General features: G+C 45.6%; 1 protein-coding gene across 2 annotated transcripts in view; it reads right to left on the bottom strand.

The window, feature by feature from the left end:
• Positions 1-12,373, bottom strand: part of VAPA (VAMP associated protein A) — a 37,964-nt gene extending 25,591 nt beyond the window's left edge. The window contains exon 1 of one of the 2 annotated variants that reach the window (XM_052660237.1): positions 12,222-12,373. In XM_052660237.1, the coding sequence (XP_052516197.1) occupies positions 12,222-12,300 (79 nt within the window). In that variant the 5' untranslated portion in view covers positions 12,301-12,373. The remainder of the gene's footprint in view (positions 1-12,221) is intronic. The other variant, XM_052660238.1, reaches the window with a different exon arrangement.
• Positions 12,374-18,649: the final 6,276 nt, after the last annotated feature.

Raw genomic sequence — 18,649 nt, 5'->3', positions numbered from 1 at the left:
CAGAAAGTGAAGCGCTAAAGAGCCTCTTGATGAAAGTGAAAGAAGAGAATGAAAAAGTTGGCTTAAAACTCAACACTCAGAAAACTAAGATCATGGCATCCGGTCCCATCACTTCATGGCAAATAGATGGGGAAACAGTAGAAACAGTGAGAGACTTTATTTTCTTGGGCTCCAAAATCACTGCAGATGGTGACTGCAGCCATGAAATCAAAAGACCCTTGCTCCTTGAAGAAAAGCTATGACCAACCTAAATAGCATATTTAAAAGCAGAGACATTACTTTGCCAACAAAGGTCTGTCTAGGCAAAGCTACAGTTTTTCCAGCAGTCATGTATGGATATGAGAGTTGGACTATAAAGAAAGCTGAGCGCCGAAGAATTGATGCTTTTGAACTGTGGTGTTGGAGTAGACTCTTCAGAGTCCCTTGGACTGCAAGGAGATCCAACCAGTCCATCCTAAAGGAGATCAGTCCTGAGTGTTCACTGGACGGACTGATGTTGAAGCTGAAACTCCAATACTTTGGGCCACCTGATGGGAAGAACCGACTCACTGGAAAAGACCCTGAGGAGCAGAAGGGGACGACAGAGGATGAGGTGGTTGGATGGCATCACCGACTCAATGAACAGGAGTCTGAGTAAACTCCAGGAGTTGGTGATGGACAGGGAAGCCTGGAGTGCTGCAGTCCACGGGGTCGCAGAGAGTCAGACATGACTGCGTGACTCAACTGAACTATTTAAGAAAGTCTTTGATTTCTTAAACTGCATCACAGCCCTTGTTTATACATATTACATAATCAGCCAAAAAAACTTCAGAATTCATCATGAAAAATCTCCAAAATCCACTTTAAGGTAGTAGTGTGTGGTCATTTCTAGGGGCTTGGAGTCAGGGTTACAAGTGACCAGCAGGCAGGAACCATGTCCTTTCTTTAGCTGGCAGCGCTGTCAGTTAACGTAGCAGTGTTCTGAGCACACAGTCAAGTACTCACCCATCACCTGCCAGTGAAGAAGCATGGGCACCATGAAGTCAAAGCACTGACTCTCATCCTCCCTGTGGGAGGTAGGGCGGCGGGGGATGGGGTGAGTGCCCTTGAGCAAATCCTGTCACTTCTCCAGCACAGCCTAACCCCCTACTCCAGCTCAGCAGACAAAACCAGCTCCAATTCCTAAACTCCTCTCAGTCCTAAAACTACATGACATTTAGGAACAACTTTACTGCCTTAATCAGAAAACACCTACTACTCCAGGGAAGCAAGGCAGATAATCCAATCTCAGATGATCACAGCCTTACTGACATTCAGCATAAAGCTACTAAACATTTTAGGAGTACTCTTTCTAACCTTCTGACACAGAGACTGCTCACTCTGACCTAAACAATCTTTGTGACACTGTACTGAAAACGAATGGGGGAGAATACACAACTGCACTGTCTTCACAAAGAAATAAAACAATCTGACTTGTAACATTTTTATATAAATTTTATGTTCTTCCACTGTGCAACATTATAAAGAAAAATCATATGTACCCACACATAAAATTTAATGCTTGCAATTAAATATTAAATGTGGAGGCTGCTTAAGTGAACACCTTCATTAAAACAGAAATAAGTGCTTCATATCTTAAGAGTTTAGACTACTTTTTAAAACCTAGGTAGGCAGGATGGGAAAGAATAAAAGAGAAATGGATACTTTGGGGAGAACTTGAAATAAATGTTTTTTTAGCACCACTTATAAATCTAAAGCTCTTGTTAGACTAGAAGCAAAACAGTTATTTAAAAAATTATCACAATACTATAAATTTTATGGAGAAGGCAATGGCACCCCACTCCAGTACTCTTGCCTGGAAAATCCCATGGACGGAGGAGCCTGGAAGGCTGCAGTCCATGGGGTCGCTAAGAGTGGGATGCGACTGAGCGACTTCACTTTCACATATTGGAGAAGGAAATGGCAACCCACTCCAGTGTTCTTGCCTGGAGAATCCCAGGGACGGGGGAGCCTGGTGGGCTGCAGTCTATGGGGTCGCACAGAGTCGGACACGACTGAAGCGACTTAGCAGCAGCAGCAACAGGTGTTATTATGTGGTAGGATTGAGAATTTGCTTTATACTGTTCTATACTTTCTCAACTTTTGACATTAAGCACTGATTTTACAATCAGAAGGGATTTTTAAACATGAATTCATATTAGCTTATTCATAAAAGCTTTTATTTTTAAAGTCAGGGTGGGGGTACTGAGATGATACAAAAAAAGCTATCTTTGGAAGATGTGGTTATTGAGATGTTTGGCAGTATGAACCGTACTCAGAAAACAAAACCAAGGAATTCATCTTCCCCTGTAAGCTATAAAAGTAAAATCTGTTTATGGAGAAAAACGAACAGAAAACACACACTGTGACGCAAAGGTACTCTATACCTTCAAAGGTGTACCAGTCACTCCAATTTATGTCAGACTGTCCAAGCACCAAAACAAATATATGTGTATAAATACATATATATGAAACATAGAACTACAAAATAAAAGGCTGTCAAAATGTAGCCCATAAGAAACTTGTCGAATTATACTGCAAACTAGTACTTTAAAGTCCTCTCATATTAACAATTCTTTAACATATCTATTTTTTAAAATGGCAACTGAATTCAATCATATCCTTTAAAAGTTGAAATACAAATAACTAAACATCTCATTAATTTAAACATGAATTTTGAAAACAGTACCAAATGTTGGCAGTAACTCTACCAGTGAACATCCCAAATGCCAGAGAAAAGCAGCTAAGCAAACTATAGCATATTAATAACACAGCATCAAAGATGGCAGCTATAAAAATTTAAGACGTTGGTGGAGATTATTTTTGTAAAGTGAAACGTGTCACAGTCATCAAGTTGAACATATTCTCAGAAGTTTTGTAGTCTAATTTTATTTAAGCAAGGAGTTTTACTAGGAAGAATACAATCATATCAAGAGTTGATTCTAAAGATGCACTCAATCTATGGCACAGGAAATGAAGTACAGCTGGCCTCACAAAAGGCTACTTCCAAGAGAAACTGCCACCTGGATCCACAAGCTCTGTGTCATCTGCTCTCCCCTTCCTCTCAGCTAGCTTCTTCTGCATGCACAGGGCCCTCTCCAGCCACTGTCTCCTAGCCTCTGTGACCTCAAAAGTCTGAAGTTTAAAGAGGAGACATCAAAATATTGACTGTCAGCCATCCACACATACACGGTCCAGCCTGGGGGAGATGCCCACCACAAGACCAATGAGTTCAGTAGTCTGGACATAGAGGGAGGGCTCCTGTGAGCTCGTCCACACTGCTCTTAAATACAGTCTGCGGGTAGGGCCGATTCTCTGAGAAATAAACACCCTCAACAATCTACCATGCTTCTCACCATGGACCACCAACTGATGCTGGCAGTAGGAGCTCAATTTGTCAGCTGTCACAGGATAGCTATAATTTATAAATTAGATTCACTTTCAAACAAACATGGTTTTCTACTTGTCTTCATATGCCTTAATTTTAACTGTTACTGGATGGTTACAGATTTGTTTTCTATTGACCTTACATAGTCACCTCATTGTAGGACAATTGAAACTTTGGATATAATCTCCCAAAGTATCAAGTCTAATAACAAAATAATTTTTTCTCTTACTATGAAAAGCACTGAATGTTTATGCAGAAATCTTGAAAAACACAGAAAAGTAAAAACAAAAGCATCCTAAAGTAGATCTGAGGACTGCTAACGTCCTTTTCTTTCTGATGTTTTTCCTCACACATATTACCATAAATGCACTCATATTTATGCAACTTCTCACGGGCGGGATAAGGTTGTCATCACCAATCAACTTGGCATCACTAGAAGGGGGACAAGCAGCCATCATCACCTGATGTGATACAATTCCATCTATGAAGTATCTGCACCAAAAAAATACTGAAACCTGAATCTTCAAGCCCTTAAATCCAACTCCAAACTTACAGGAAATACATACCAGAAATACCACAAGTCTGGGACACTCCACTGGACGACGACGGGGTCTTTTCAACAAGTGAATGGTGTGATAAAAAGCAGGTGGACAAGGCACTGCCAAAGATTAGGACAACCTGACACCCAGCAACCAAAAATTAGCACTATGGGGAGATTTCAACAGACCAGACATCAGATTACTGAAGAATTACTTTTGGTTTTATTAAGTGACAATGGTGTCATGATTATGTAAAGAAAAAGCCTCTTTTTTTATTAGAAATGTAAGCTCAAATATTCAGGCTTGAGATGTTATGATAGCCAGAATTTGTTTAAAATACTGCAGTAATCCTACTCTCTCCAAAACAGTAAAATACTAATAATCATTAAACTTAAGATTATATGAAGCTATTAAAGAGTACAGAGGTTCATTAAGTATATAGAAAGTTTTTTATGAATGTTTTGCAAGTTTTCATAAGGAATATTAGAGTAATCTGAGTCATACTTTAAGCATAATAAACCCAGTAAACAAGCATTTGCAAAAATAACTAACCCTCCCTTTACCTTTAATTTTTCTTAATCAAGAAGTTTCTTTAGTGCTCACACAGTATTACATTTTGTGGTCTGTATTTAATAAACTGGCAAATATTATTTTCTTTTAAACCAATTTTTTATTATGGAAAGCAAGATCCACGCTATATTAACTACTATCTCCTCTAAAAGACAGTTCACTGCAGGGTCAGTAAAAATAACAGAAGCAACAAGAAAAAGAGTTAGCAAGCACCTCTGAAAGCAATGATAAAGGGGTCCTTGCTAACAGACTTGCCTCATATGGTTAAGGAAAACTTTATTGAAAGGAAAAGCAACAGGTAACTATTACAATACAGAAAACAACAACAAAATTACCAATACTAATAATCACAAAATACCAAACTCAGAAGAACCTCATCAAGGTCTCCCAATTCTTACGTTCTTCCATTTCATACAAGAATTGTGTTTCTGTTTTGCACGCAACCATCCTATGCATTCACAAACCTTTACGGTCAGACCACCACCGAGAAATCACCCACCCCTGCTTCTCACTTCACAAATGAAAAAAGTGAAGCACAGTAGTCAGCTCTTAACAAAATACCCTTTTCTGGAACTACAAAGCTCTGAAAACACTACCTGCAAAGGCAGATGAAGCATCTGCTGAAAGATGCAAGGCTAAAACGACGACAATTACAGGACAGAGAGATGGTCTGAGTCTTATTAACGCCATCAACACTGACTGGGCAATCACCCCAGGCCAGATCTTGTTATCACAGATATAAAAATAAATGGGCATATCCTCAAGCGCTTCACAAACAGCTTGTGAGAGAAAAGTATGTAAACATCAGTACTGTGCCATGTGGTGAGTGCGGTAATTGCCAGTGAGCAGCAATGAGGACAGGGTCAAGAAAATAGCAGTGGCCCAGGGCCTGGAGAGCCAGAGACGACACTGGAGGTAGAGCTCCTGCAGGGGAGACAGCCCTCCAGACAGGAGGGGACGACATTCGGAAAAGAGCATGCAGAGGTCCGCAGCACTGACAGCGTCTGGTGAAACCGCTGCATGCAAGCAAAGCTACAGCAGAGGTGAACTGAAGAGGCAGGCTGGATCTGGGCTCCAGTAAGTGCATAACAGGAAGATGCTGCAGGTTCTTCAACCAGGGAAGCAATGGGATCAGGTGTGCACTTTTCAAAGGGCAGTTCTTTCAGCATCCGTGAGGACGACAGGCTGGAGGAAGTGGGACACAAGGAGAAAGGAGACCAGCCTGCTGACCGGGAGGAAGTGGGACACAAGGAGAAAGGAGACCAGCCTGCTGACCGGTAGAGGAAAGAGAAGCACCTGAAGCAAAGAAACAAGCCAAGTCCAGATCCCTCCCAAGTCAGGCTCATGGACCCCCAAATGCCCCTGGGTTCCCTCCGTAAGTCCAGCTGGAGGACCTAAAGGCAGCTACCCTATCTGATGAGGTCAGGACCTTCCCACAGGTGCTCTCCAACGCCCCTGAATTCGGCCAGTATCTGCCAGCTGCCCTCTCCAGCTGTGCAGCCAGAGACCGCAGCGCTGTCCGGACACTCTCCCCCCGTGCACACACCCAACAGACCCCGTCAAACTTCTCACCATCCCCACCACTGCCCCTCCAGCAGTCAGCACCTGCGTGGACGGCAGCCACAGCCTGGGTCATCTCTAGCTCCCTCCAACACAAGTCCACACTATGACCAGATTACAACACTCCCGTCAACACAAACGTGGTGTCAGCCCACTACCTCCACACCTCTGCCTTCTCCCCACTGAAGATCAACAGTGGGTCAGGATAAAAACAGAACTACTAAGCCAACACCCATGCATCCTGGCTGACCCAGCGACTGGGGTACTGACCCCGCAGCCTTGTAAACACAGGAGAGGTTATTTAACACGTCGAACACCACACCCTCCTGCCTCAGAACGCTTGCACCCGCCGCTCCAGGAGAGTGCTCCTTTTCTCTTCACCCAGGTAACTTCCACTCACTCTTGGAATCTTGGTCAACCTATGGCAGCCTTCCTTGACCACATCAAAGACCCCTATTCCACGTTCTCACAGCACCACAGACTTCAAAGCTAATTTGTCTTCTGATGATCTGATTAGCTTCTACTGCTCCCATGACAATCACCTCTTAAAAATAAAGATTCTTTTACTCAAAACTGTACTTCCAACACTTATCCAACGTGTATCACATATAGTAGAAACTCAACTCTTATATAGCTGAATGAATTGAGAAACTGAGCTGCATTTAACAGGAGAGATTCAAAAGTTATCTTTTGAATGCAAAAATACAGATTTTAATCATTAGATGTGCACAGCATTTCTGGAATAAGTAATCAAGATGCCACAAAAAAGAAATTAATAACATAGGAAGAGGAGCAGGCGTGCACATAAAAAGCACAGTTCAGGATACGCAGTTTGAGATGTCTGTGCATGTCTGAGTTAAGTCCTACTCATTGTGACCCCATGGACTGCAGCCCTCCAGGCTCCTCTGTCCATGGATTTCCCAGGCAAGAATACTAGAGCGGTTGCCATTTCCTTTTCCAGGGGGCCTGCAACCCAGGGATCGAACCCAGGTCCCCCTCACTGCAGGCGGATTCTTTACCACTGAGCCACCACTCGTGCTGTGCTTAGTCACTCAGTCGTGTCTGACTCTTTGCGACCTCATGGGCCGCTGCCCGCCAAGTTCCTCTATCCATGGGGATTCTCCAAGCAAGAACACTGGAGTGGGTAGCCTATCCCTTCTCCAGGGCACCGTGCCAAATCAGGAATCGAACCAGAGTCTCCTGCGTTGCAGGTAGTTTCTTTACCAGGTGAGCTACCAGAGAGCCACCTGCTGCTGCTGCTGCTACTAAGTCACTTCAGTCGTGTCCGACTCTGTGCAACCCCAGAGACGGCAGCCCACCAGGCTCCCCCGTCCCTGGGATTCTCCAGGCAAGAACACTGGAGTGGATTGCCATTTCCTTCTCCAATACGTGAAAGTGAAGTCGTTAAGTCGCATCCCACTCTTAGCGACCCCATCGACTGCAGCCTTCCAGGCTCCTCCGTCCATGGGATTTTCCAGGCAAGAGTACTGGAGTGGGGTGCCACTGACTTCTCTGAGGGAGCCACCTGAGCAACATTCAAATCCAGGACAGTCAAGAAGTAATAAGTATGTGGTACAGAACCCACCTGCCAATGAGGGAGACAGAAAAGAGGCATAGGCTCGACCCCTGGGTGGGGAGGTCCCCCTGGAGGGGACATGGGGACCCACTCCAGCGTTCTTGCCTGCAGAATTCCATGGACAGGAGTGCGGTGGGCCACAGTCCATGGGGTCGCAGAGTCGGACATGACTGAAGCAACTTAGCATGCATGCACCCAATCAGTATGTACTCCAAAGTGGATCCCCGCCTCCACTGGCAACATGAGGAATTTCCCAACCTGGGATCAAACCCATGCCCCCTGCAGTCAAAGCACAGAGTCTTAACCACTGTACCACTAGGAATCCCCCAAAGCTGATTTTAACTCTGAACTCAACACAGATTTGGGTGTGTAGCAATGTGTGAAAAGAGCATGAAGGAGACAGAGAAGCCCTCAAAACAAGGAAGACTGAACAAGGGAAGTTCAGAGTGAGATAAAATTGAAACCAAATCAGAATCTCAAAAACATGAGCATTTAAGAAAAAGGAGGTCACAAATGATGCAGGCAAGACGAAGGCGGGAGAACAGCTGTGTCACAGGAGTCAGAAGAATCGCGTTACTAAAAAGTGAGCTGTCAACCCTGGCAAGGGCCAAAGGCAGGGCCAGGGAGAGAGAGCGCACCGTGGCCACCACAGGGGCCATCAGAAGAGACCCGGCACTCCAACTGCTTTTCCAAGAAGCCTGAGCGCAAAGGAAACAAAGCCCAGGAGACACGAGAGCACGGGGAGCTGGGAGTCAAGGAAGTACAATATTTTGCTGGTTTGTTTGTTTTTAAAAGGAAAGACTCAGGTGTATGTGTTCGTATGTTTAAAGGAAGAAGCCAGTGGTTGAAAATGTGACAGAGAAAATACCTGTTGGAACAGGGTCTGAGTCATGAGCATCTCTACCTTAACCAGCAAAACCAGCAGAACCAACAAGCTTGAACATGAGAAGGGCTCTGCCTTCTCAGGGAAGTGTGGACGTGTGCCGATGAACAGGTGTTACAAGAGGGGACAGCACATCCCAGAGGGCGTGTATGCCACACTAATAGTTACACTCTCACCCAGAGGGCAGTCGAGAGCTCCCTGAAAACTGCTAAGGAAGATATGACATCCATGTCCAGGGTGTGGGGAATCACGGCAGGGGTCTGATGTAGCCGCTGTAAAATGTGAGTGAGCTGAAACACCTACAACTGTGCCACATACCCACCAGGAGGAGTCATAGTCTCCATCCTCTCTTGGATCTCTTTTTCCTGATGGGCTGCTATCCAAAGATGCTTTGTCTGAACATCACTGGTCCCTGGTCGCTCAGAGCACTTAGTTTTCTTTACTGATGCTATTACTATGGGCCACCTTCAACACAATGATTTTCGTCTATTTTCCTTTCTCTGATCACGGCCAGGAAGAATATATTCACAAGTTATTTCAGCACTTTCTAAACTTTCTTCTCCAAACTTTTCTCCAAAATGAACAGGCTGGAAAAATAAAATGTTGTGTAATACAAAGGAAAAATTTTTACAAGAGTAAATAAACACTTTAAAGACCGCCACCCCAAAAAAGTCTCACATGTAATACCAAATTTCACACCTGAATTCTAGGTCAAATTACTGCCAAAGCTCAAAAAACAGAATTTTAAAATATCTACATCTTTTTCTTTACTAATGCAACAAAAAAACTACTTCAGAGTTCATGACATTATAAAAGTACTTTCACATAAACAATTGTATAAAACAAACTAGAATAAAATATTAACGTAGGAAATGTATTAAACAGTTATTTGCTTCTCCAAAATAGTGCAAAGTGCCAATAATTCATAGCAAGATGACTTTATTATGCACGTAACAGAAAAATGCACCATACAATCTCAGAATGATTAAATGACTCATTCTTGGAGAAACTATCTTAATCAAATGTAAAGTTAAAATAATTCAAATAAATCTACCAGAAGATGACATTTTGTAAAAATATCCTTTAACAAACTTCCACTTAACTAAAACTACAGATGATTTAAAGTAGAGTTTAAAGATTTTTTTCACACCATCATCAAATTAGCATGAAGAGAATTGCTGATTCCAAATGAGTCTCCTCACTTAATGCTGAACTGGTCCTTGGAATACAGAGAGGTTTCCATCAAGAACTTATTTACCTCTGACTAAAAGAATAACTTTTAAGAAGGAAGGAATCAAATGGCACCAAATGTAGCCTCCCAATTCATCCTACCCTCTGCTTTCCCAATCCTTCCCATCCCCTACTCTTACAGAGGCACACAGCACACCGTGGGTGCCTAAGCACAAGCCAACCTTTTCTCACGTCAGGAAAGGAGCAAACCATTCCCATGACCTGCCCTCCCACTTCCCCATTTGAAAGCAAGCCAATAAAGATGTTGGATAAGACTCTTCAGAGTCCCTTGGACTTCAAGCAGATCAAACGGTCAATTTTAAAGAAAATCAACCCTGAATGGCCATTGGAAGGACTGATGTTGATGCTGAAGCTCCAATACTTTGGCCACCTGATGCGAAGAGCCAACTCATTGGAAAAGATCCTGATTTTGGGAAAAACTGAAGGCAAAAACAAGGGGGTGGCAGAGGATGAGATGGTTAAATAGCATCACCCAACAATGAGCAAATTCCGGGAGACAGTGCAGGACGGTGGACCCCGATGTGCTACAGTACAGCCCATGAGGGTCACAGAGCCATACAGGACTCTGCGACTAAGCAACTCCTCGGAAAACAAGTGGGGAGGAAGGAAGAAGGGGCTTCTTTCCTCATACTTGTTTTGCCTCTGTTACCGCATGTGAGTGCCTCTTCCGTCTGGGAGTTCAAGCACTAAGAAAAAACATGTTTTACTCCTTAAACTACAAACTAAATGTGGGTCATTTCTCCACCTTGCTTAGCACTGAATCCCCAAATATAAGCTGATGTTTGCTGAATAAATTATTCATTGTTGAATACTCTTCATCAAATATAGAGATGGTACAAAGCTTTCAATAGTGTTTGCTAAGTAAATGGCCCAGCTGACTATGTGTCCCTATAAACTTTTCCATGAAATCCTTTTTTAAAAAAGTCAACTAATGTCCAAACTTTAATAGGCCTTGTGAATTACTTTCATCCATAACACAAGAATCCGTTCTGTAATCATAGCTAGTAATTCTTCAATACCTAAAATAAGCATCTGGCAAGTCTTTGGGTCGGGGTTTTGGTTGTTCCTTTAACTTGCCTCTTTGCTATTATTAGCCTCTTACTACTGAAACGGTAAAGAATCCAAGGAAGATTTCGCCGGTAAAAAGTTCACCCGCAATTCAGGAGACTTAAGAAACGGAGATTCGATTCCTGGGTGGGGAAGATCCCCCGGAGAAGGAAATGACAACCCACGGCAGTATTCCTGCCTGGAGAATCCCATGGACAGACGAGCCTGGCGGGCTACAGTCCATGGAATCAGCAGACGGAGACGACTGAGCCAGGAAGCATGTCATTGAAACATACTGAAGTATGACTTCATACTGACTTCTCTAAGAAGAAACTGTCCGACTTATAAATACTTCTTGACCTAAAACTAGTTTTAACGGCGTCCAAGTCCCTAATGGCAACACACACGGATTAACAAGGAGAAAACTTCCTCTGTAAAATCAGCCTCCCCCAAAATAAGTGCAAAACACTTAAATTCTCAGAAGAACTACCTACCATAAAGGTTTACATTAAATTCTTCCATTCTCAGATAACAGCTAGAGTTAGGTATTACCTGAACTTTGGTATTCATGATTCCCCTAAGTCTTTTAATTCCCCCTTTCAGCGAAAACTTTGTAAACTCACGTTACGCCCATAAACTTGCTACAATAAAATGCACTTAAGAAGCCTCTCTAAGTATTTCGTGGAGTCGTCTAAAAAACCGAATTCTCACGTAACACGCGGCTCACTGACATTTCCATTCAAAGAAACTCGCAAATGAACTGAAGACCTTGCAAAATACAGGTTTTATACAACATTACTCTCATAGCGGCAAAATACAACATCTTAAAGCTCCTAAAACTATTTAAAACGTGTCCTACGGAAACCAAGGTGTTTTCTTTCGCACTCCATTTCTTTCGGTTTGATTCTCTAAAGCACTGGAGCGGCCTCACAGTCCCAAGCCCCTGTGCTCGTGGGGCCCCGGGAATGAAGGACAAGCTCCCCGCGCCCGCAGCATCCCCAGCAGAACTGCCCGAGTCGCTCCCGCGGCCCCCGGGTCCCCGCGCAGGTGACGCCCCGCGCAGGTGTCGCCCGGCGCGGAGGACGTCCGGCCGCCTCCGGCCCGCTGACGCAAAGCCCGGCCCGCGCCCGCGCCAGACCGACGACCGCCCAGCCTGCCCCGAGTCCCCGGCCAGCCGCCCACGCCCGGACCCCGCCCCGGCCCGCGGGCCAAGGACGAGGCCGCCGCCGCAGCGAGGCGCCCGCGGGCCGCAAGATGGCGGCGGGATGCGGGAGGGGCGCGCGCGCCCGCGCGGGCGGGGCCGGGCCGGGCGCGGGCGGCGGGGGAGGGGGCCCACCGGGCGCGGCCGCCACCCCCAGCCCGCCGCTCCCGCAGGCCGCCCCTGCCCACCTTTGAATTTGAGGTCTGTGGGCGGGTCGAGGACCAGGATCTGCTCGTGCTTCGCCATGGTCCCGGAGGCGGACGCCATCGGAGACAGCGCAGAGCGGGGGCGCGCCCGCGGCGGGTCGCTGGCTGCGGGCGGGGGGCGGCGGCGGCGGCGGCGCGGGTCGGCCCGGCTCGACGCAGGGCCAGCGCTCGGCTCCCGAACCCGACACCCGCCGCTCTGTCGGCGACTAGCTGGGCCGCTCGCCGGTCCGCAGCCCCGGGTCTCACAACTGACTCAACCCCACACCAGCCGCCGCGGCCACGCGCACTGCGATCTTCGGCGCCCCACGTGACGCCTCTGCGTGCCTACGTGCGCGCCCCGGCGGCCGCGATTTCTCGCGCCCGGCCCGCCCTCCACGCCGCCAGGCGCGACCGGCTGCTGCGCCTGCGCGTCCCTGGCCCGCCGCGCTCTGAGCCTAGCCCAGCTGTCAAGGGAGCGGGCGTGGACGGGGCGGAGCTCAGCTCCCTGGCACTGACGCGGCGCGCACCGCAGAGCGGGAGGGCGCAATCCTCGGTCACGTTTAGCTGCAGTTACGAGACTAGACTGGAAAACCCGCTATGGTAGCCCATCGCCATCTCCTAAGCGGGAATGGCAAATAGCAGAAGTAGGAGCGAACCGGATCGTGGACTACAACTCCCAGCATGCTACGCGCGGGGCGGGGTCTCCAGCCGGACCGGTCCTCCTGCGGCGCTGCGTGGTGCTTGCTGGGAATTGTAGTAGCGGCTGAGCGCGGGCGGGAAGAAGGGTCGGTTGGAGGCTGGGGTGACGCGTGCCAACACTCATTTTGGTTCCCAAAGGATGTCTCATATGCCCTGAAAAAAGAAAAACAACTTTTGGAGACTGCCCCGAGGTTCCTCGGTTAGAAGTATAGAAGCTTCCCAGAGGAAAACATGCCAGGATCTGTTAGTATGCTCCCTCCCTAATTCTATCCATCCCTCCGTCGGTACAGCTGTGGTTCTCCAGTCCAAGCTCTCCGGCTTCCCGAATTCTCTTCTGGGATGCAAAAGCCCTTGAAGAAACACACCTCCTCTGTCGAGGACGCGTCGTTGGGGACCTGATGAGGCAAGCGTTATCAAACTGGAAATAAAAGTCAGAATCTACAGTGTTTGTTGCTCTGTCTCATCCTCAGTTTTGATTGATAACGATGAGCCCAAAGCAAAACAGTTGTCACGTTCACATGTTGGCAGAGAATTCCATCTGCAGCATTTAAGATAGCCTGTAGTAAACTGAGCTGAAGGAGAAAAAAATGCCAACAGCAGAGTTGCTGACCAGTCCTTAACGGATCGCCAGGGTAGTCGGGGACAGGAACGTGAAACAAACGAGTGTGCTGTAAATCAACCGTCATGGTGCTGCTGGAATTCAAATCCCTGGGAAGCTCCGCGAAACAACGCTCAAATTGATGCTGCCGCGGTGGAGGAGGAGCCCAGTTGGTCTAGAAAACAAACCAGACAAATGGGACAGTGGCCTAGCCGTGGACACAGAGTCCACCTCCTCACTGCAGTCCAGGCATCGGAACCCACTTGGGAACAGCTCTCCGGAGTAGCTAACCTAGCATGCGCACCAGGCTGTAGGCTGTGCCCAAGGAGAGCAAGTGTACCTTCAACAGGCTGCAAGAGCTTAATTTGTTTGAAATGCGTGCGTCCTCAGTCCTGTCGACTCCGTGCGACCCCATGGACTATAGCCCGCCTAGACACTCTGTCCAGGGGATTCTCCAGGCAAGAACACTGGAGTGGGTTGCCATTTTCTTCTCCAGGAGGGTCTTCTGGACCCAGGGATGGAAACCATGTCACCTGCCTTGGCAGGCAGATTCTTTACCACGGCGCCAATTATTTGAAAAGCATCTTCTAAATCTACCTATCCTTTGATTTTCTTCTATTCACAAAATTATTTTGAAACTTCATTAAAGGAAAATACAGAAAATCTGTTCAAGAGGCTTTAAGATTTAAAAACAAAATAGTTGAAGTTGACAATCTCCCCATGGTATGTGGTACCATATATGTTTAGTCATGAACTGATGACCCTTAAGCTATCACAAAATCAAGTTCCTTTTCAGCTTGCTGCAGAACTCTAATCCATGGGTAAATTAGCCTGGCTGACTGGCCCCTCCATGACTAAGTGAACAGTTGTCTCCCAGCTAGCTGACTGGAAACCCCCGGTAGCAGACCCAGCAGGCTGAGGCTCTGCCAGTTTCTCTGCTGTGGGACAGGTTGGCGTATTCACCACCGAGTTCAGGAGGAAGCCGGAAATGGATATATTGCAGTTTCCACATCTGTATCATTCAGAAACCTCTGCCATTTCAGTTATCGCCTCTGCAATCAACTGATTTTCTCTTTGCAGTATAGCTTCAAAAATGGAATAGAGTCTAAACCCATAAGAATCTACATATCTGGTTTGATATGTAGAATACGTGAAACTTCTTTGGAAGAATTATTCTATTACTATTTTAGAGCACCACACTGTGAATGACTCAGAGTCCCCCTGAATCACCTACCCCTCATTCAACGGTGCACTTTGTGCTTTGTTTTCGTTTTTTAGGGTTGGTTTTTTTTTTTTTTTTTTTTTGCCACACGGTGTGTGGGATCTTAGTTCCCTGACCAAAGATTGAAGCGCACGCCCTGCATTGGAATCACACAGTCTTAACCACTGGACCACCAGTGAGGTCTTGTTTGTGCTTTGGTGTTTTTTAATACCTTTCTTCTTACACTTCGAAGAACTTTACAAACATCACACGCTACTCAGAACAACCTCATAACAGTTGGCAAGTGTTACCTTTGTTGTTAAATATGGAAATGAAAACATAGGTGAGAGTATCTCATGTCAGTTAATAGACCTAAACTGGAGGGGAGGAATTGCCCAGTTTTCTCTTATGTGCATTTTCACTCTTCCCAAAGCCACAATAAAATGACATTTGAAAGTGATTAAGGCAACAACTGTTTCAGTGTAACTGACTTCTGTTGTTTCTACATTGACACACAGCTTCTCAAAGATGCCTTAAGAAAATAACCAAAAATATACTCAAGCATATTCTTTAACTCCCAAGTTTTCAGGTGTCCAAGAGGTACAAAGTCCTCGAATATTACTTCAACCCACTTGAATCATGAGTAATACTCACCTTTGTATAGATTATCTCTTAGTAGTTTGGATAGAATTAAAAAAAAAAAAAAACCACCAATTTCCAGTACAAATGATAACAAAGTACAATTGTCTTCTCCATCTTTAAATATGTTAACCTTTACTATAGAGATGCTCTATAATTATGAATTTATGGACAATTCTCTGCTTAATTTATTTCAGTAAACATTTAAATGACCATATCTTCAACAGATACTGAGGCAGTAAAGTGTATAGAGTACAGGCTGGGTTCAAGTACCGTTGTCTGCTGTGTGGTCACAGCAACAGACTTCACCTCTCTGTGCCTGTTCTACATTTGTAAGTTGGAAAGAATAACAAAAGCTCCATCCGAGATTTGTCGTGAGAATCATATGAGTTAATACTTTATCGATGTTAAATTATTGCCTTGCCCAGCACGTGGTGGGTATTCAGGGGTAAGCCAGTAGACATGGCCTCTGCCCCTCCATCCGAAGAGGAGAGACAAGCATGAAATAGCTCCTTTGCAGCTAGGATTCTGTTCTTGGCCTCAGTTCAACCAGTCAGTTAGGCTCCTGGGATATTTGAAAGTGAGGCAGAGGCCAGCTCTCTGCCCCTATCTGTTTTCTGGGAGGCAGTGGGGAGCCTTGACGCTTTCTGCAGCAGCGATCCCAGTGCCCAGACTCCGGCAATCTGGTCTCCAGAGGCAGTAAGTAGTGCAGGATCAGCAGAGGCAGCAGCTCCTGCTTGAGTGCAAAGTCCAGCTCCCTGAGTCATTGGTCGGACCTGCAGCCTCATAGGCAGCAGCTGCCCAAGAGAGCCTGCCCCTCCCCCACGTTGTGTAAGCACCTAATTGCGCTGCTTCCTGCCTATGGTAATAGTAGAGGCTGCGGAGAAGGAGGTGTCGGGGAAGCCAGGAGTGGACCAAGAAAGGTGAGAGGCGTAGAAATCTGCTGAGTGGTCTTATAAGGCAAAGACCAGCAACCATCCACCTAAGGGTGTAAAAGGGGGAGCTGGGGTAAAATGGGAATGGAACACAGTCACTGCGCATGAGGGACTCTTTCTAAAACACTCAGATATGAAGGAGAGTGAGAACCACCCGAAACGAGCACGAGGTCAGGAAGCACCCCAGGGAAGCAGTGATGAAAGTGTGGGTATGTTGGGGGTACTCCTTGTAGCGTATTTTTCAGACTTCTGTGAGAAATAGAGATTCCAAGAGAAGGCAGGTGGAAGCTTCACCAGATAAAAATCAATGCTGGAAGAAGAGTTAGAAAAAAAAAAATGTATCCCGGGATACCTTTCAGTCACTCACCCATGTCCAACTCTTCGGGACCCCATGGACTATAGCCCGCCAGGCTCTTCTTTCCATGGGATTCTCCAGCAAGAACACTGGAGTGGGTTGCCGTTTCTTCCTCCAGGGGTCTTCCTCACCCAGGGATCAAACGTGCATCTCCTGCATTGGCAGGCATTCTTTACCTCTGTGCCTCCGGGGAAGCCCCTTGTATGACTATGGAAAGCAGTTAAAACAATAAGGAATAATCTTTGTTTATGAGAAACGATTTGAAGAATGTTTTCTCAATCTTCTATTCTGTAAAAGCAATATGTGGTTATTGTAACAAGTGACACAACCCAAGACGCATATGAATAAGAAGCTTCCTCTTGAATCTCGCAATTGTGACTCCACTTCAGGTGACCAGCGTTGACTGTCTGGATTGTGTGCCGCTCCCCAAATTTATCCAGACTTAGAAAAACATGGCTAGTTTGTTTGGGGTTTTTTTAAATAAGAATTCTTATAATATATATAAAAACATATCCAGTTGCTTTATTCACCTGACAGTTTAGTATGGATATCTAATCAGATCAATTGGCAAAGATCTAACTCAGTCTTTTAATAGCTGAATCCACAGAATAGATGACCCTACTATGGTACCACTTGTTCCCTTATTGATGAACATGTAAACTGATGTAGGCTTTTATCCCAACAAACAGCACAGCAATAAACATGTGTCCTTACCACAAGATGCTTTTATTTCCACAGCGATGCTTTTATTTCCACAGGGAGAAGCCCAGTCATGGGAACCTCTGGATCAAGCCTATTTCCTATTTTGATACGTATAGCACACATTTCATCCAAAGGGTTGTAGCAGTTCACATTTCCAATCAGGGACTTAGGAGAGCGTCCATCTCCCCACACCCCCAATGCCCCCAGCCTCACCAAATGCTAGATCCCTCTCCACATCAGGGACTAAAGAAGAGGCATATATGTATGTCTCCTTGGATTGCTTGGGTCAGCAGTTTTGGCCTCCAAAATTGTATACTTTCCTCAATCCATCCTTTCCCATTGAGTCTGTCTTCTCCTCCTGTTCATTCCATTTCTTTCTCTAGGTTACAAAGACCAGAGGCCCTGTAAGCCCAGATTCTCTGCAGTTAATTATGTGTTTTCTCCTACAAATACATTTATTCCTTTTAGAAATAGTTTTTGGCTGCGCCACGCAGCATGTGAAATCTTAGCAATCTGGCCAGCAGTCGACCCCACGACACCTGTATTGGAAGCACAGAGTCTTAACCATTGGACTACCAGGGAAGTCCCCAAATACACTTATTCATAAAGGAAAGCAAGCAAGAAGAAATCCAAAGAGGCCTATGAACAATAAATCTACATTTGATGTTATCTGACTGCTTGTAATCTCTGAACACACAGGCTCCTTTGCAGAGCCTTCCAAAACCTGGACCCAGGGCAGACATCACATATTTGCTAATCAACATACTGGAATCCTTTTCATACTGTTCTTGGGGTTCTCAGGGAGGAGAAGGGGACAACAGAGGATGAAATGGTTGGATGGCATCACCAACTCGACGGACATGAGTTTGACCAAGCTCCAGGAGATGGTGATGGACAGGGAAGCCTGGCGTGCTACAGTCCATGGGGTTGCAAAGAGTCAGACATGACTGAGCTGCGGAACTGAACTGAACTGATACTAGAATCCAGGCTCCATCACTTTTTGCCCTGTTAGTGCAATTATACTCATTACCTTATCTATAATATGGCAACATTCCAACTTCTGTTTACTTTCGCTGATGGGTACAAAGTGCTCAGTGTGATAGTTGGCAAACACTGAGCTTTTAATAAATGACGGTTATAAGATAGATCCTACAGTTTGATAGCTCCTTTGAAGTATCAGTCATACACATATATAAGTTGTTAGACATTTAAATCCACAACCAAATGTCATCTTCTTAATGAGACACTTCAAAAACAGAAGATAATTTTGTAGGATTTTCTGAAAATAAAACCTTGGTGGGT

This window comes from Budorcas taxicolor, chromosome 22 (assembly GCF_023091745.1).
Source record: "Budorcas taxicolor isolate Tak-1 chromosome 22, Takin1.1, whole genome shotgun sequence".
NCBI lineage: Eukaryota > Metazoa > Chordata > Mammalia > Artiodactyla > Bovidae > Budorcas > Budorcas taxicolor.
The sequence above is the reverse complement of the archived record's forward strand: the minus strand, read 5'-3'. Positions and strand labels throughout refer to the sequence as shown.